The sequence below is a fragment of the Mastacembelus armatus genome, chromosome 22 (assembly GCF_900324485.2).
Source record: "Mastacembelus armatus chromosome 22, fMasArm1.2, whole genome shotgun sequence".
In the NCBI taxonomy this organism is placed as follows: Eukaryota; Metazoa; Chordata; class Actinopteri; order Synbranchiformes; family Mastacembelidae; genus Mastacembelus; species Mastacembelus armatus.
The window spans coordinates 6,826,520-6,838,945 of record NC_046654.1 but is presented as its reverse complement, the minus strand read 5'-3'; the positions used below and the strand labels follow the sequence as shown (position 1 = coordinate 6,838,945).

Sequence of the window (12,426 nt, the reverse complement as noted above, 5' to 3'; positions counted from 1 at the left end):
TCTCGTTTTGAATTGCAATATATTTAAAAATAAACTTGTAAAGAAGCATTTTGCATTGGCCACTATATTACGCAAGTGTTTCAGATCTGAGGAGGTAATTCTTCCTCCACTGCAAGTATAACGAACCCAGTAAAAAACCTGAGCCTATTTTTTAATTAGTTGTAAAACAGTAAAGTTGTATTCTAGATGGAATTAACCTAAGAATATTTATTTGTCAGGCTAAAGTGACAAACTCCTTCTCTTTATATAGAGCTGTCTAAAACTGTAGTTACAGGTACAGTGTTCTCGCCAACAGCGCCTCCTAGTGTCTATGGGAGGAATCGAGCCAGCAACAGTATAGCATCAGTTTGAAGATGGCGGAGGGTGAATTGAACGTGGACAGCCTCATCTCTCGACTGCTGGAAGGTGAATGATTTTCACACGGTCTATGATATCAAACAAAGGTCACTGTTTTTGGGTTTTCACATCTGGTCTGAGGGTTATTGTGTAGCTACCGCAGAAAACGCAGGAGAGTGCTAGCTAGTGGATGCTAACGTCAGCCAATAGTAACGGTGTAGATCCGGCTAGCTCTGGCTAACGCTGCCGTTAGCTGGACGTGTTTATAAACACTGTCAGCGGTGAACGCCTACATTTCTCAGTTTTCACAGTAGCTACGTTTCTTTTGGCACCTATTTTTTACTGTGTCGCGGTGATTACTTTACCATGTAATTCAACTTTCTGCCTTACAATTTCTGCAGTGTTGTGGCTCATTTAATTGTCAAATTGCGTACGGTTGGTGTGTGTCGGTGGAAGAGGAGCTGGGACGTTTGTCTTGTTTGTTAAACATATTATATATTAAAACATGGGTTAGCTAAATAAAATAATGAGGTTGTAGTCGAAGCTAAAATGCAGCTGAAGTTAATATCTTTAGGCATTAATACGGGGTTTCAGCAGCACCGCTGCCCTTGACACGGTTCATTTTTGCTCCATATCCTGAGAGTTGTCGTTATGATACAACGTTCCTATTCAATATCTAATGGGGACCAGGCTAATGGCACATTATTGAAAATATGATTTGTGTAACACATGAACAGCTGTAGAAATAACCCCGCGTTAAAGATCACGACACATCTATGAATAACCCTTTCATATGATGTTAGATGTCACTGCATACTAAACAAATTCAACTTGTGAGCCACTGTAGTTCTGGTGAAGTCATTTTGCCTTTTGTTGACTTCATCACTAGGCTTGTAGGTGTCTTGTAGTGGGCAGGTTGTTGTGATTCAGTGCACTCATGCACACAGGGCCCACTTTCTCTTTAAATGTGATTGTACAGGCACAAATTGAGGACATTGCAAAATTAGATTAGGTGGAAGATATATTCTGGGTTTTTATTTGATCTGTTCACCGTTATGTTCTTATCTATTGGTTATGTCATTGTATGTTGCTTTGTAGCTTGTTTGTGTTTGGCAAATGAAGTGAATGTTCTTGGTGTGTGAAGATCAGGTTTCAGATTGGGCAGATAGAGGGATGTGCAAGGTTTTTTTTGTATTGGCAATCCACCTGCTGAAGAGAAGATGGGGGCTCTTCTGTTCCCCTGTGAGATATCCTTTGAATGAGACCAGACCACTAAGGCGAATGCGTCTGTCCTTGGCATACTTTCCACCCGTATATGTGACTCTGAAGGAAAAATGTAGAGGACACTACCTCAGCAGTGAACTGCTGGGATTTATTATTCATGGTACCCACTGCAAAATGCTGTCACACTGCAAATACCTTGTATTTCATGCAGTTTCATTTTCAGTTAATTAACATTGGTACCAAATTAAGATAAACTGAACAAAGAAATCATATAATTGCTTCACATCCTGCATTCAACTCTTCAACCTTGTTCCATTCTCAACTGGGAAACCAAATCACATCTGCAATGCAATGTGGTGATGATCATCAGTCATATGATGGTTTGTGGTAATTGGTATTTGACAGCTAGTGACTGTGACTTGTGGCTAGTCATTTGTCTCTGTTAGAAAGCTTGTTGATCCTTGTTGATGTGAACTTTAATATGTGTTAGAATCTAGTATGTGTTGCTAGTATTCCAAAATAAAATTTGTTCAAATGAGCAAATCATTTGTGAGTAATTATGAATACCATTTGAAAAGTACAGGATGCATTCCAAATTCTATCTTGTCTTTCTGTTAGTGAAATGCCATCAACAGAGCAGAACTATTACTTTTGTGATTCTTACGACTTAAAAAAATGAGTCTGGATCCAAAGGAAGAAATGCAGGAAAATAAACTTCTGTTTTCCTGCCTTGTCTGAGAAGAATTAAGTGACCTTAGACAAAAGGATTTGGAAGAACTAACTCAAAAAGTCCTGCATCTTACAGTTACAGAAACCAGGGCTAGTATTTCAGATCAGTTTGTACCCTTTATTTTACTAATATTTGGTAGATAAATTGATTTTGAAAATAATAGTTGAAGCTCTCGAAGGAATTGTTTTGTTAGCTCTACGCAGCTGTCTACAAGGGTCTATCTTTTTCTCATTAATGTAACAGTTTTAGATTTATCAAAACCAGTTATGGTCAAGCTGTAAGGTTTTTCTGTCAAAGAAAATTCAGTCTTGAGGGAAAGCCAAGTGTCAGTGAGAGTGCTTATTCACTGGAATTAAAACTTAAGGAACACTGCGTCACTTTCTCCAAACACGTGCACAATCACAGTGTGATCAAACCGCGATTTGGTTTATGATGGAAGCAAATCCCTTTCATTGCTTCGTAGTAGCCTTTGCCCCTCAATGTTCTTAAAAACATAATCCCTTTTTAAAGTTCCAGCCTGCAGAAGTGTGAACTCTAAAGGATTCAGTGTTAAAGCAGAGAAGGCTAAGTAGCCAAGTTTCACTCACTCAGCTCTGATGAGAGTCTGATTTCTGCAGTTTCATGCTTCACACCCTGTTCAACATTATTAAGCAGTTCAGACACAGTACTGTACTGTGTTTGTACACAGGTGTGCATCTGTGTATACACAAAAATGCATGAACTAATCATTGAGAATTCCTTGCCCATACACCAGTTAATCCATTTTCACTTGTTTCCGCTGGCACTGAACAATCAAAACTGAACAATGCTTTGATTTTGTTTTGTGATGTCAGATTAAGACTAAAATTAAAAGGGCTATGTCCTGCAGTTACCATTTACTGTGAATAAATATAGTGACATGGCACAAGGCCTATTATTCATTTGTTAGCAGTTCAGCTTGTGTTTACCATGAGCACTAGTCTATTTTTGAGTAGCCATAATGCCTTATGACTGAATGTGTGCCCTTTTGATGTTGTCTTTTGAAGACATTGCACTAACTGCCATATGAAAAACAAAAGCACAGATATGAAATATTTCATGAACAGGTTGTTTTTTACTAAATTAAACTGTTTGTATTCTGGCCTCCAGGTAACGTGTCAAGGAAGCAGTGTTTATATATAATTTAACTTTGCATACCTCTAACACTTTCAGCTGTTTACTATAGCCAGCATTTGCACTTCTCTTCTTTTCACCATTTCAAGATAAATCTGGACCCAGAGCTGTGGCAGACTGCCAGAAAGTAGGTTTAAGCTAACGGTGCAACTTCACAGCCAGTAAACCCACACTGCTGCTGAAGATGCAAGCTGCTCTCATAGTGTAAGCACTGGGTTTCTCAAGTATGGCTCAGACCAGGCTGCTATAAGCTAAACAATTATTACACCCACAGCTAATCAGATTTAAAGATTGCTTGTGGTTCTGCTGTAAGTGTTATTTTCTCTTAGACCAAAAATTATTCTATTGTGGCCTCATTCTGATAAACTTCATAGTGTTGCAAATTCCCGCTGTTGCTGCACTAGCACTTACAATGATGATAAAAATTAATAGCACTGACTGTTTTTTTTTTTTTCTCTCCTATCTAGTGCGGGGATGTCGCCCAGGGAAGATAGTCCAGATGACCGAGGCAGAGGTGCGGGGACTCTGCATCAAATCCAGGGAGATTTTCCTTAGCCAGCCTATCCTGCTGGAGCTTGAGGCACCTTTGAAGATTTGTGGTCAGTGTTTTACATTTGCAGCCACGGTTCAGGTCATTTGTTTGTTTGTTTGTTCATCTTGCTGCCACTCTCTCATAACCTTCTGTAGTCTATTCTATATAAAGTGTTTCTAATTGAGATATTTCTAAGCACAGAAAAGCAAAGTAGAAGCATAATCTCAAAATAACTGCTTAAAAATGTTTTACTAACCAGTCATTTTACACAAGTTCCAGCTGTTTGCCAATTACCTGATTTATAAAAAAAATAAGTGCAGTGCCATTGTGCATTCCCTCCATATTTGACTTGACAAAGTGCACTGCAAATTAGTAATTAATCATAGGAAATCTAACGACAAGCTATTGCATAGATAAAAAATGGCCATGCTTACAAACTGTGCACCCACAAGCAAGCACACATCAAACAAGTTTATCATCAAAACCAAAAGGCAGGTGCTTTCAGTATCAAATTTTTCTGTGATCCAATCACTGACTGAAAATACTGTATATGTCTTGAATATTTGCCTGTAGCCTTTCATAAGTGTCCAAAAATAAAATCTTATTTTTTTAAAAATTCTGCTCAAGCAGAAAACTACATTCTGGCTGTGAAGGGCTGGGTGCACCGATGGCACACCCCCACTCTGCAGAGCACAGCCCGGGAGCAGCAATTATCTTTTTGTGATGCAGTTCAGAGTTAACTTATGTAACCAGACCAGATAACACTGTCTCAGCCTGGGTCATACATTAAGTCACTCTTATTCTCTTGACTCAGCTGCCTTGTGTATGTTAAAGGAGGATGTATATCGGGGAATTGCACAAATATGGACAGACTGTCTTATACAAGTAAAATAGGCACACCAAAGTAGAACAAAGAAGTGCACATTTGCAAGTGAGCCCCTTCTCAACAGTTGAAATAGCCACTATCACTATCTCTAGCTGGCTCCTGCACATCTCAGCATACGCCCACATACTTTATCTCTTCCCCCCCGTGTGGCACTGCAACAACTCTAAACTTCTAATGTATGTACCAGTGTTTGGCACACAGTGCATAAGCACATATACTGTATGTGCTCAGGCCTACACAGTTCATTTTGTGTTTGTTCATTTCTCTTACCAGTTTTCTCCCACTCACGTTTACTTTGTGTGATTGTTGTTAAGTATATAGCCTAATACTGCATCAACTGACTTTATAAAGGCCTCAAATGCTTTCACCCATGTGGACCTAACCCTGGCACATTATACTAAAATATGCATGAGGTGAGGTGGAGGTGTCACTGGAAGGGAATCCTTTGTCTCACTTTTTCTTTTTGTTCTGTTGCTTAACTTCTTACCCCAAACATATTGCCTGCCTTCAACCGATTGACTGTGATGACAGTGCTTTTGCAGCACAGGCACTGACTGTAAAGACCAAACAGTGAATGCCTTTAATTATTTACTAAGGCCACATGGATCAGGTTCTGCTCTCACATGTTAATCTTAATGCCACTGCAGTAATTTAGCCTAAGCCAACAACAGCTTTGCCACTGTTTGGCTTAATCATCTATTTAACCAGAATAATAGAAATTTGGATTTCTTTAATACAGTGTTGTTGAAAGTGGCGTTTCTTGCGCAGTAACTTGAATAATGATACAGATACACTTTGGAGGAAGTATTGTATAGTCATTCTTACTAAAATAATCAAAACAGATAAGAATTATTAACAGCACCCCACAGTTACACCCTTCTGTAGAATCAATAACGGTTAATGACTGATGCTGACAAAATCTAATTGATTTGACCACAAGCTATCTGTATTCTATATATGACTAGGATTGAGTATTGTTTTCGGACTGCAAGTACTGACTGAAAATTAGCACAAACAGTTCACAGACTTAAGATAATGAGATGAGCACGTTTTAGGATGTACTACAGCATTTTTAATGTAAAAGTCAAAGGGTATGTGCCACTCGAAAGAGGTTTTTCTTGCTGTAATTTTCTTAAAACTAATCTATTTGCCTGCTTTGTCAGAGCACAGTAGTGATGCAATATGGATAGAAAAATTTCCTATAAGATTCTGCCATGGACATCCACTTATGGATGTCACACACATGAAGTGCATAACATGTGCTGTTCTGCACCTTTTATTGCTGTGAAATGTTGTTATGGCACTTGGTTTTATATTTTGTTGTTTTGTGAAGCAAATCACATTCATTTAGAAGACTGACCTCAGGTTCAGCACCCCCTGTCTTAGCTTTTGCCTTTTACTCTGGTTTTTAAACCTTAAGTCTCTGTGCTGCTATTCTCAGACTGTTTTGACACTGCAGAGGCAGTGCTGAGTAAATAATTCACTGTCATCCTACGATTTCTTGTGAGAAGGCAGGCGGGGGGCTACCCGATCGAAAGCCAGCATTGGTGTAGCTCACACATTCATACACATAACAATAACCTATACTGCACTAGTTCATGCAACATCTCGGTGTGTGAAGTTGTTAGTGTAAAACTAAATCATGGTGCCTTTTGAATTAGCAACCAATGAAATGGTGGCATTGAAAAAACCGAAACACTGAGAATGGCACCAAAGCTGAGAAATAGTGTTTGTATGCCATAAATGCATACCTCCAATAGTCTGTGCAGAGATTAACATCTACATTCCAATGTCTCTGCATCCACAAATTTAGCCAAATGTGGTTTTGTTTCTGCATTTCTTTTCTGAGCAAACTGCAGTATAAATCAGCAATGCTAATTATTTATCGCTTTGTGTCCATTTCTGTTTTGGTGCAGGCACTTGCAAGATTTACTGTTCTGTGTGGTGTCCTCTGTATTTACTCAGTCCCCTGTATTTATTCTGTTGTCCAGTTTATGACTGCCAAGACTAAAAAAGTGTAGTATTGGTCGCAGTCAGCGTTTTCAGATTTTTTATGTGGTATTTTTGGTTTTAAGCAGTTTGCGGGTCTGTTCCCAGCTGGATACTTACTAGGATACTTTCATAGGCTCGAAGTCAAAACAATAAAGGTATGACTAATTTTGCTGTTGTGACAGACTGTCTAAACATTAAATGCAACAAGGAAAAGTGCCTTAATATTTTACTATAAAAACAAAAATAAAAAAATTGTTTTGGAACAACACACATGGCACATTGGATCCTACTTTCTACCTGCTATCACCTCTTCTCTCTTCTATGACAAAATGGGGTTTGGAAGCAGCAACTAAAGTAAAAGGTTTTTAAAGGCTTTCCTGATTCCATATGGAGCACTGTATTGATAGAGCACTCTGTTTCACTGAAGTATTGATATTGTGTTATTAAAGTGAAGGATTGTAAAGTTGTTGCCTCAAAACTCTAGATGGCAAGCTGGGGAAGCGTATAGAGGGAAAAGAAAATGACTGACGGTGAAAAACAAACCAGCTGGATAAGCACAAGATGAGCACTGAGTATAAGACAGAGCTAGACTTCAAACATGCTTAACTGTTACTTTAATCATACATTTGCACGGAAAACTTTGCCTTTGCATGGCATCCTGAGACACAGGCAAAAATAACTATAGGCCTGTAGCCGTACAGGTTTGGTGCCAGTCGTGGTTTGTGTTTTGTTGCCTAGCTAACTGATGGGCACCATAAAGTAGAAAAAAACATGCCATCCACTCTCATGTTTTCAGTATAAACTTACAATTTTTGTTGGTCATTTTAATCTCAGGGCCAGACAGCTGCATAGCCTAACACGACCTATTATTTTATTTTAATTTGTATTTGGTGCAATCTTGTAATGAAGCATTACCATAAAAAGACTGTGGCACATGAATTTGCTTCCCGTTTTGGTCACAATAAAGCCTGTTATTATTGTCTTAGCCATTCTGGTGAGGCTTGCTGCAGTCATCTGAGTCTAGAGCACTTAGCCCAAATTAGACAGCTATATAAAAAAAAGAAGCGGGTCTTGGTTAGGTGATGAAGTGAGGCTCCCTTTCAGAGATCTAATGCTTTGGTGAGTGCGCTCAGCTCATCACTGCCTGACTGATGTCAAAAAGAAAACCATGAACCTGAATCCTTGAGGGTTGTTAAAATTAACATTAGTTTGTGTGGAGGTGTCTGTGTCTCCTTTATTTTTGTGATTAACCTGGATTGTCAGTTTTCTTTCTCTCTAGCTCATTTCCCATGGGCTATAGCATTGATCTGGTGGCAGTTGGTATATTCTGTGTATCTATGCTGCTGTGGCCCCTATAAACCATAACCACAGTCATACATCCCCACCAACCTACATGTCAGAGAGTGTTTGTAAAATCACATGGCTCAGAAAGACAAGAGGAGGTGTGTGAGCCTATGTGGAGTTGAATATATGATTTCAAAATAAAAAACTACACAAACTACATTGCTTCAGTTTTTTTTTTTTAATAATCTCTTCCCTCTTGCGTAACAATTTTAAATTCTTCTCTTTTTCTGCCCTAAGTAACACCCCCTTTCTGCACTTACACTAACATCTTGTCTACCCCTTTCCTTCTCATTCCTTTTTTAGGTGATATCCATGGGCAGTACACAGATCTACTGAGGCTTTTTGAGTATGGTGGTTTCCCTCCAGAGGCAAACTATCTTTTCCTGGGTGACTATGTGGACAGAGGGAAACAGTCCTTGGAAACCATCTGCCTTCTTCTGGCCTATAAGATCAAATACCCAGAGAACTTTTTCCTGCTCAGGGGAAACCATGAGTGTGCTTCTATCAACCGCATCTATGGATTCTACGATGAGTGTGAGTAGAATAGGCTCATTCTGCTCAAATGTACACACAAACACCCGAAGCACATATTCAGTAATGTTCCAATGATGTGTGTTCATGTGGTTCAACAGGTAAGCGCAGGTTCAACATTAAGTTGTGGAAAACCTTCACTGACTGCTTTAACTGCCTCCCCATTGCTGCTATTATTGATGAGAAGATCTTCTGCTGCCATGGAGGTAAATGAGTTACTCCTTTCACTCATTTCCTCCCCTTATTTTAATTTTAAACTTGGACCTTGTTTAAAACAGATTTGGATGAATTTTGTATCCATATACTGGCCATTATTCAATCAACATTTGCATATTTTCCTCTTTCAGGGCTATCGCCTGATTTGCAGTCAATGGAGCAGATTCGCAGGATCATGAGACCCACAGACGTTCCTGATACAGGTATTTGTGTGTGTGCATGCGTGCGTGTGTGCACGTACTTAAGTGCATGTTCATATTTAATACTGAACGTGCACTTCTCTGGGTGTCTCCCTGGGATTTAAGTTTACCTTTAGATGAAACAAAGAGCAGACAATCTCCTCCTGAGTGAATGACAGTTAAGTCAGTGGATCTGTGGATCTTCTGTATGTAACAAAGTCTGCTCGATTTCAGCACATTCTTCTGCATGTTGTCTTTCCTGGCTTAATGTGCTTTTTACCACCATCTCTTGTCTCCATGTGTGTCTCTCAGGCCTGTTGTGCGACCTGTTGTGGTCAGACCCAGATAAAGACGTACAAGGTTGGGGAGAGAATGACCGCGGGGTCTCCTTCACTTTTGGGGCCGATGTGGTCAGCAAGTTCCTCAACCGTCATGACCTGGACCTCATCTGCAGAGCCCACCAGGTACGTACAAACGAAATGAAGGTAAGGAACCTAGATATGACAAATACATACATAAAGCTCATGTTAAATAATTTATCATGTGTAATTTTTTTTTTCCCATAGAAACTTTAAATTGATTAGCTTTTAGGGTTGAATGACATCTGACTTTGATTAAAATGTGTGTCCTTCTGGCCAGTATTTTCTGTGGCTGATATACAGATTCATTATAACTTTACTTAACATTTGGTCATTATCAGTCTAATTTTTTGCTTATTGAAATGCTATAAAACAGAGAATGATTAAGCAACTGAATGACTAGAAAAAACAGATGTAGTTATCAAATTATCTGAGTCTACTTGGGCTTTGCTTTGGGCATTTCATATTGATTCCAGTGTAGGTGGTTTTGTATACTTAGCCTTGATAGCAAAGAAAGATTCCAAGATGTTTGTTGTATTGATCGCTGTAGGCTGTGGAATAATGTGAAGTGTCTTCAAACAGGTTGTGGAGGATGGATATGAGTTCTTTGCCAAACGTCAACTGGTCACACTTTTCTCAGCTCCAAACTACTGCGGAGAGTTTGACAATGCAGGCGGCATGATGAGCGTTGATGAATCCCTCATGTGCTCCTTCCAGGTATGTGCATTCATGCTAATAGTTTTTTGATATTGCACTTATCTCAGAAACATGCATATTCTCTCTGTTTATGTTTGTGTCGTAAAGATCCTAAAGCCCTCAGAGAAGAAGGCCAAGTATCAGTATGGTGGTGTAAATTCTGGTCGTCCTGTCACACCACCCCGCACCACCCAAGCCCCTAAGAAGAGGTGAACATACAGCCTCGACTCACCCCCTTTTTCTCACCCTCTCCGTCCTTGGTGTGCCATCACGGCAACCCCTGTAACTCCCCTGTATAGTGAAGATACAGGGCTTATCTAATTGCCCGAATCTTTCTCCTCTTTCTTCTCCACTTACCCACCCTCTCCCCGACTCCACTGACAGCTCTTTTCTTAATGTGTATGTGTACATAAACTTGCTGTGACCAATCTGTTTAATTTTCTGCCTGTTTGTTGGTATTTTTGATATTATTAACAAATAATCCTTTTGGTGGTTTTACTTCCAATGCCATATAAGGTTTTCTGAGTTCTGTGTTGTGTAAGGAAATGCCTTCTCTGTAAAGAGGGGCAAAGTTAGAGGAACATTGTTCTGCCTTGACCTCAAAAAGCAAAGAGAATCCTTCCACTCTATTTAAATGAGACTGAGATTTCTGTGCAATGCTAAATCCATAGACACAAATAACATCTCCTGTATTCCATTTTAACAGTTTAAACTCAATATAGCATGTGTAAGTGCACATTGCGGTTGTTGTGCACGAGCACATTTTATATATTTTAACCACTGAGTACACCCGCCCCATGAGTAGCAAAGAATGTGAGGAGAACGGCTTGAATGAAATATAGTGGCTAAATCAAATGCTGCTGGCAGTGGGCATGCTTTAACCGAACACAATGCCCTCTGGGCATCGATTCCGCCACTCTGTTATGCCTCCCTCTGCCTCGAATCCACACCCACACAAAAGAATGCTGCTTCCCCTACAAAGCTAGTATTGACATTTTCCTGGGTATAGTTATTGTTTCTTCTCATCAAGATAATTTCCCCCATACAGATTCTCTTGATTTGTAGTGAAAGATGCTGAGAGATTATTTTGAATTTATCATGGAAAATTAATTCAGTGCAAAGGAACTAACATGATTAACTTATGGTCAGTATTAAATGGTATACTAAAAATGGTTACAGAATCGTGCTTTGTTATTCTGGGCCTTTGTAGGAAAAGCAGGTTAGGACAGGAAATGTAAGACAGCACTGACTGGGATTTTCTAGCTCTCTCTCTTATCCTTACAGCTCTTACAGTGTTAAGGACCAAATAGTAAAAATGAATACAAAGCAAGCTTTACAGAATGCTCTGCAGTCTTTGATTCAGTATTGTGTTTATAGAGCAGACAGCAAACAAACAAAATAAGATTGCTTTCACCATTCTTACACACAAACACATCCAGTGTGTTCAGGTTGAAAAACCAGTCAGGAGGGTGGAAGCACCAAGTAGTTTTACTGCATAATAGTGATGCCACCTGGTGTACAAATACAATAGTACACTGCAAAATAGTACAAATGTGATGTAAATTTCAAACTCAATAGCTCAAGACTGGCTTTTCATTACTTTGCCAGTACAAAATGTTGTCTGGCCAGCGATTAGCCTGGTTAGTACTTCAGCTTCAGTCTGCTGCAACTGAGACGCAGTGGATTTCTTTGTGGAAAACATTTGCCTCTTTCTTTAGGTTTTTGCTCTTTGTGGTAATCTTTCTGTTGTATTTCTATGTTCTCTATTCACATTGTTTACTTTTTATTCACTTAATTTATTTCCTAATAATGGTAATAAGAAGACAACAAGGTGTTACCTAAAGCTGTTTTGCAGTTGGTACAAGTTTGTTTGAAAGTCTATAAATTCAATAAAAAGGATGGAAAGCAAATTTGTTGTCACCTCTGTTCTTACTCATCTTTTCACATCTTTATATTTGCTGCAGTGGCAGTGTATTTAGCCTACTCCTTACTTCAAAAAGCCACAAACTATACAACTAGCTAGATAGCAGAATTTCTATACACACTAATGAATTAAAGACAGCAGGATTTTGCTCCTATATGTCAATCACATTGACATGCTGCAACTAAAAGAGCTTTCTTGTTCTATCTAGGCCTGTTTTGTTTTCAAAAGAAATATTATCTAATAGTGTTTTATTTAAAAATTTCTATGACAAATACTAAAGAAACTTATTTTGTGTATTTCACCTTCCCAACGACTGGGGGCGCCA

The 12,426-nt window shown here is 39.0% G+C and overlaps 1 protein-coding gene across 1 annotated transcript; it reads left to right on the top strand.

Moving 5' to 3' along the window:
- The first annotated feature begins 324 nt into the window (after positions 1-324).
- Positions 325-12,087, top strand: LOC113129934 (serine/threonine-protein phosphatase PP1-beta catalytic subunit-like). Its single transcript, XM_026306177.1, has 8 exons — positions 325-405; positions 3,910-4,041; positions 8,500-8,730; positions 8,829-8,933; positions 9,075-9,146; positions 9,435-9,586; positions 10,064-10,198; positions 10,286-12,087. Exons 1-8 carry the CDS (start codon positions 354-356, stop codon positions 10,388-10,390), a joined length of 984 nt encoding a protein of 327 aa, XP_026161962.1. The 5' UTR covers positions 325-353; the 3' UTR covers positions 10,391-12,087.
- The last annotated feature ends 339 nt before the right edge of the window (positions 12,088-12,426 follow it).

Coding starts and splice junctions, on each gene's coding strand:
- LOC113129934 (XM_026306177.1), top strand. CDS start 354: ATGGCGGAGGGTGAATTGAACGTGGACAGCCTCATCTCTCGACTGCTG. Junction 8,731..8,828: donor CTATGGATTCTACGATGAGT/GTGAGTAGAATA, acceptor GTGGTTCAACAG/GTAAGCGCAGGTTCAACATT. Junction 9,587..10,063: donor TCATCTGCAGAGCCCACCAG/GTACGTACAAAC, acceptor GTCTTCAAACAG/GTTGTGGAGGATGGATATGA.